We start from the raw sequence: 6,816 nt of genomic DNA on the forward strand, positions 1-6,816 counted from the left end.
GTTAATAGCATCTCAGACTCTACATGTCTAAAGCTATCTTCTAAATCTTCCCCCACCCCAAAGTTCCTACATGGCAACTCCGTCCTTTCAGTTGTTCTGGCCAAAAACTTTGGAGTCACTCTGAACTCCTCTCCAATACTCACACGCTAGCCATCAGCAAATGACTTCTACCCTAAGAACATATCCAGAATTGGACCCTATCTCAGAGTCACTTTAAATGCAAGTCATTTCATGTCATTCTTCCGCTTAAACTCTGTGATGGCTCCTGTCTCACCAATGGTGAGACCCAAAGTTCGTACCATGGCCTCCAAGAGTCCTCATGAGCTGGCCTCCTGTTCCATCGCGGCCTCTTTTCCTTCCTCTCACACCCTTGCTCTGTCCTAGCCACACTGACTTCCTTGCTCTTTCTCCTTCCCCACTCTTGTCTCAGGGCCTTGTGTTAGGTTTTTACTCTACATGGATGTTCTTCACGCAGATATATTCACAAGGCCAATGCCCTTTCTTCCTTCAGTCCTTTACGCAGATATCACCTCATCAGCAAGGCTTTCCCTGACCACTACACAGCACATACATACATTAGAGATAAAATAACGCCCTCCAGCACTCCCCATCCCCTTAAATTTTTATCCTTTGCAACCGCCACCATCTGATATATTCTGTGTTTATCTGTTTTTATTATTCTTCCCTAATTAGAGTATAAACTCTGTGAGGTCAGGAGCTTTGTTTGTTTACTCACGACTGTATTCCCAGTGCCTAGAACACTGCCTGGCACATAGTGGGTACTCTATGAATATTTGTTGAATGAATAAATGATTTGCTCATAGATGAACAAGTCACCAGTGGATGAAGGATAACTTTGACCCAGAGTAGACGAATGTGATTAAGAGCCTGGCTCTGGGCTGGAATGCCTCGGTTTGAATCTCAGCTCTTTCCTTGTCAGTCATGACCTTGGCAATTCAGTTAAACTTTCTGTGCCTCAGTTCCTTGTCTATGAAATGAGAAGGATGCCAATACTTCCCATGAGGCTATGTGAGGAGCATATGAGATTCTAGGCATGAAGCTGCCCGGCTGGTACGCTGAGTGCTTGGTAAATGTTAGCTATTTTTTTTATTATACCATGTAATACCAATTTGGGAAATGTAACTATGTAAAACGCATAAAAAATTAGGCTGAAGATAGAAGAAAATTGAAATGCAGACCAGGATGGGGGAATTTTATTGTATTTGTAAAGGAAAAAGTAGGTCAAAATTTAGATAGGATTAACTGGATGCAGTTGCTCTTTTGCTGCAGGCAGAATAAAACACAGGCAGAATCTTCATCCTTGGGAATCCCTGTTGCAGAAAGAAAGAAAAAGCTCAATCAGAGGGACTGACGAAAGAGAGAATTGGGGCAGGACACCCGGAACTAGGGTGATGGATGGATGCTTCAGTATCAGGACTGACTGGGTTCCAAAAGAACCTCATTCTTGAAGCGGAACCCTCGCGCACTCTTGGCGGGATTGTAAATTGGCACAGCCACAGGGAAAAGAGGATAGAGGTTCCACAAAAAATTTAAAGATAGAACTACCATATAACCTAGCAATTCCACTTCTGGCTATTTACCCGAATAAATCCAAAACACCAATTTGAAAAGATATATGCATTCCTATCTTCATTGCAAAATTGTTCTTATTTACAATAGCCAAGACATGGATGCAACTAAGTGTCCATCAATAGATAAATGGATAAAGAAAATATGGTACATATATACAATGGAATATTACTCAGCCATGAAAAAGAACAAAATCTTACCATTCATAACAACATGGATGGTCCTAGAGTGTATTATGCTAAGTGAAATAAGTCAGACAGAGAAAGACAAATACCATATGATTTCACCTATATGTGGAATCTAAAAAACAAAATAAATAAAACAGAAACAAACTCATAGATACAGAGAATAAACTAATGGTCACCAGATGGGAGGAGGGGGAAGGGACTAGGTGAAAAAGGTGAAGGGATTAAGAAGTACAAATTGCCAGTTATAAAAAACAGTCATGGGGATGAAATAGGGAAGAAAGTCAATAATATTGTAAGAACCATGTATGATGTCAGATGGGTACTAGACTTATTGGGGTAATCACTTTGTAAGTTGTATAAAAGTCTAATCACTCTATCGTATATCTGAAACTAATATGATATTACATGTCAACTATAGTTGAAAAATTAAAATAATAAAAATTTTAAAAGAACCTCTTAGCCCCAGCTCTGCCAATCCACTTCCACTAAGATCCCAGGCCAGTCACTGCCCCCTGAAGAAGTCACCTCCAATCCCCAGACAGGGTTAGATTAGGTTACTCCTCCCAGCACACACATTCACCACACCCCTCACAGCGCTTACCATTACATAATAATCCACCGTACTAGTACTTGTTTAGTTTCTGTCTGCCTCAGTGCATCATGAATGCCATGCAAGCAGGACCACTGCTGTCCCATTCACTGTTATACTCCCAGTTCACAGCCTGACACATAAAAGTCATCGGATGATTTTTAAGGGATGGGAGGATGGATAAACGTAAGCCTCAGTTACCTCACAGGGCTATTAGGTGGACATGAAGTGTGGTAGATGCAGAAGTGTGCCATCTGCCAAATCATTCTACTCTGCACTATCAAAGAAGAAGAACTCACTCTTATTGTATGTTTTCTCAGGCCCACCGGTGACATCCTGGTCTTTGCAGCAGTTGAGCTGGAGGAGGAACAATGGCTGGAGCAGCTTCCAGGCTACTTCCTGCTGCTCTGTGACTCTGAGCCCTGGGAAGCCTCTAGCTTTTAATTGGCAGGAACGAAGCCTATATTCTTAGGACTTGGCCCTTCTTGGGGCCACTCCACCCTACTGGGGCCTGGTGGGAGCCATAAAGCAGGTGAATGATGACCTAATCCCAGCATGAGAGGTAGGCATCATTCTTAGAGGCATTATTTTTAGAATTCTAGCCTTAGGGAAGTTAGGGGTGGTTGGTGCTAACCCCATCCTTTCGCAGAAGAGGAAACGGGCTGCAGAACCAGACCTGGGGCCCAGGTGTGCATCCCGCCTCCCAGCCTGGTTCTCATCCCTCCTGCAGCCTGCATGTCAGCCTGCCGCTGCTTGTATCTCCACAGGACTGTAGTTGGTGAGAGATCTCTGAGCTCTTGGTGTCTAATTAGGTTGAGAAGCAGGTGAGGGAACACATGGAGAGCTCTGTTGAGAACTGGGTTTTCTTAATAGTTCCACAAGTGTCTGTGAGGGTCATGCTGGGACATGTCTGTGCTCGCCGTTGGAAACTGGCCTCACAAACATAACAGTTTCTTCAGTCATGTCATTCTTGGGAAACTCTGTCTGTGAAGCAGGGCTCCAGGGAAGCAGAGTGGGTCTTAGGGCCAGTCCCTGACTTGGGCCCAGCTGCAGCCCCTTCTGTGCCTAAGTTTTCCTTCTCTATAAAATTCCTCATCTTCCCTGACTCCCAGTGGGACTGTGAGGGGAAGCAGAGCGGGTCTTAGGGCCAGTCCCTGACTTAGGCCCAGCTGCAGCCCCTTGTGTGCCTAAGTTTTCCTTCTCTATAAAATGGAACAACTCATTCCTCATCTTCCCTGACTCCCAGTGGGACTGTGAGGGGCAGTGAGATGGAGAACGACTCATTCCCATCTCTTCCTCTCATAGGAGCTACATATACTAGTCTACCTGAGGGTGGTAGGAGGGGCTGATCTTTGGCTTTACAGTTTTGTGGACTTGGCAAAGGATCCAGGGCACACTTCTTAGATCATCCCCAACAGAATACCCTGGGACACTTGTTAAAATTCAGGCTCCTGGGTCCTGTTCCAGAACGACTGAATCGGTAACGTTTTTGGACACGGACACTGAGCCTGGCCTCTCTCTACACACTGGAGATGTAGCAGTGGCTGAGATCCGGTTGCTGTCACACACTTTCTCCCCTTCCTCCAGATCTTGATGTGCGTAAGGAGGAACCTCATTCCCAGTATGCTTGGCAGAGCTCCACACCTTTGGAGAGGAAATTCTTTCCTTTTCCTGCCAACCCTCAGGTAAGGAAGCCCCTGAGCTCCCTAGATACACGCATGCATGCGTGAACACACATATGTATTCATACACATGCACGTATATTCCTACCTGTGCTTCTGTGGCAGGGCCACCAGGATGCTCTCCAATGCCATCTGCTTTCGGTCTGCCCACATGCTGTCCACCTGACGGCCAGACCGTACCTTTGCTCCTTGCTCCTGGTTTCTCTCTCTATTCAATGAGAAAAAGAGAAACAGCTGAGGCTGCTATTTGGGATTCAGCAACATTTGAGAAGGTGGTATATATAGCGGTGAAGAGTATAAGCTCTGAAATACACATTTGCAAAATATCTCCCCACAGATTACTTGTTAATGAATTACAAAAAGAAAACATTACAGAGGAGACAACTGACAGTCACCATGTTAACCAGATGATCAAAGTTACCATCACCAATAATAGGACAAATCGACATTGGGTGCCTTTTGATATGATACACTGAGAACACAGCATCACTTCTGTTGCAAACCTGAATCTAATCATGAGGAAGCATCAGGCAAATCCAATACAAAGGACATTCTATAGACAATTGATCTTTCCTAAACAAAAGTGTCAATGGCATAAAAGACTGAGGGACTGTTCCAGATTAAAAGAAACTAAAGAGACATGACCACTAAATGCAACTCATGATCCTGGATTAGATTCTGGATCAGGAAAAGAAATAACTGTTACAAAGGACATTTTGGGACAACAGATAAAATTTGAATATGGACTCTAAGTGATAATTATACTGTGATTAAGTATTAGGTATTAGGAGACACTCTCAGAAGTGCCTTTATCTAAGGATAAAGGCTCACGATGATTGCAATTACCCTCAAATAGTTCAGCAAAATAATAATGATAATAGTATTAATAATAAATGTGTACATGTGTTTGTGTGTGTATATCTATCTATCTATATCTAGGTATAGATATAAAGTAAGCAAATATGATAAAAGTATTAGGAATTGTTGAATACGGGGAAAGGTATGTGGAAGTCCTTTGTACCATTGCTGCGACTTCTCAGTAAGTTTGGGATTTTTTCAAAATAAAAACTGAAAAATGTACAGGCTGTGGAGCCAAGCCGTTTGGATTCCGCCTAGCCCTGCCACTCTTTGATGTGTGTCCTTGAGAAACTAGTAATGGCTCTGGACAATGGGGTTAAGAGTCCCTACTTTGTAGGGTTGTTAGGAAGAGCAAATAAGAAACAAAGAATAATGGCTAAGGACTACCAAGGTCTTACTATGTGCCCCACACTGTGTCAAGTTTATGTAAATATTCTTGAGTTGTTTCAGAGTTGCGATTGAAAGGTAATTACCATCGGTATTGTTACTATTGGAGCCCGGCATAGGGAGAAACACAAAGTAGGTGTCATTTAATAGCTAGAGGTAAGCTGAAGTTTGACACTGGGGCCCTTCTGCTATGGCAAGTCTGCTAAGTCCAGAAATGACAGATGCTATGCAAGGAAAATTTGGTCCCTCCAAACTCTGATGTGTTTGGATTACGAAGGAATCACTGGAAATTCTGCTTACCCCTGCTGCCTGCTCATGATGTCCTGGAGCAGCTTGCGGGCAGACAGTTGGCCCAGCACCTTCCGGTAGCCGTTGGTGAAGATGGCATCTGCATACCGGGGCATCCTACGTGGGAGGAGTCAGAAGTCAATGGGCAGGGTGGCGTCCCAGACAAGGGGACAGAGGTGGCTGTATGCACCAGGTCTCTGTAAGGTCCATCTGTTGCCCTTTGCCCTGTTCATCCCCAGAGAGGGTGGGACCCCAGGGTGACCTCTCTGGAGCTCAGAGTGCCCCCCTCCCAGAGATGGACGGTGGGGGCTGCCTGAGGAGATGGCTGGAGCCAGCTGATGGATAGATTCTGCATTCTCTAAGCAACCTCCCCACCAGCAGGGGTGGTAGGAATCCGGGCCCTGTCAGATTCCTCAGAACTGCTTACCTGAGGGGCAGGGAGGGCAGGGAGCTGTGGGAGCCGTTGCTGAGGGTGAGGATCATGAGGAAGAACACCCAGAGCAGCATCCTTCACCTCTATGCTCACACCTGGGAAGTAACAGGAGGGAAGGGCAGATATAGCCATAGCCACAGGGATGCCCTTTGCTGGCTGGGCCCAGCCCTGGGCTGGGCTCCGTGCAAGCCTTGGTCCTTGTCCTTTGGAAGCTGGTAGGATAGGAAAAAAAAAAACCAGACTCTGGAAGTCAGGCAGACCTGGGTTCAAGTTCTGCCTCTGCCAGTCACGAGCTCTGACCTCATTTTCTCCATCTATAAAACAGGCATGATAAAGCTACCCCGCTGACATCACAAGATTGAACAGAAAATTAAAGGTGATGGTGAAACTGAATTCCCTTATATACGGAATTCAGGCTTCAGCAAGGGATAGAGGAGGAGCAAGCACCTTCCTTCAGCCCCCTAAGTCACCCCGACCCCTGCCAGTGTGGCATGACAGTAGCGAGTGGAGCTGACAGCTCAGGCTCTGAGTCAGACAAATCCAGGTTCATATCCGACCTCTGCCATCACTGGCTGTATGTCCCAGGACAAGTGGCTTCTCCTTTCTGGGCCTCAGTTTCCCTGTCCATAAAATGGAGTTGATAACTATACCTTCTGTGTTATAGGAAATGAGGCATTTGAAGTGAGTAGCTTGGCATGTGGGGATCCCGCCATAAACTTTTGCTGCGATGATCTAGACCCACTCGGATACCAATATTAGGATGTGCTGTTTTGTTTTTTCGTGGAGTTGGAGGAAAGGGAA

At 45.3% G+C, this 6,816-nt stretch overlaps 1 protein-coding gene across 1 annotated transcript; it reads right to left on the bottom strand.

Moving 5' to 3' along the window:
* Window positions 1-1,189: 1,189 nt before the first annotated feature.
* On the bottom strand, window positions 1,190-6,091 carry GHRH (growth hormone releasing hormone). The gene is made up of 4 exons (XM_006921796.2): window positions 6,010-6,091; window positions 5,595-5,699; window positions 4,138-4,257; window positions 1,190-1,331 (listed from the first exon to the last, which is right to left on the bottom strand). The coding sequence occupies exons 1-4, from the start codon at window positions 6,087-6,089 to the stop codon at window positions 1,316-1,318; spliced, it is 321 nt and encodes a 106-aa protein (XP_006921858.1). The 5' UTR covers window positions 6,090-6,091; the 3' UTR covers window positions 1,190-1,315.
* Window positions 6,092-6,816: the final 725 nt, after the last annotated feature.

Source organism: Pteropus alecto, unplaced genomic scaffold (assembly GCF_000325575.1).
Source record: "Pteropus alecto unplaced genomic scaffold, ASM32557v1 scaffold45, whole genome shotgun sequence".
NCBI lineage: Eukaryota > Metazoa > Chordata > Mammalia > Chiroptera > Pteropodidae > Pteropus > Pteropus alecto.

Coding starts and splice junctions, on each gene's coding strand:
- GHRH (XM_006921796.2), bottom strand. CDS start 6,089: ATGCTGCTCTGGGTGTTCTTCCTCATGATCCTCACCCTCAGCAACGGC. Junction 5,700..6,009: donor CTGCCCTCCCTGCCCCTCAG/GTAAGCAGTTCT, acceptor CCTCCCACGTAG/GATGCCCCGGTATGCAGATG. Junction 4,258..5,594: donor ATCATGAGCAGGCAGCAGGG/GTAAGCAGAATT, acceptor CTCATTGAATAG/AGAGAGAAACCAGGAGCAAG.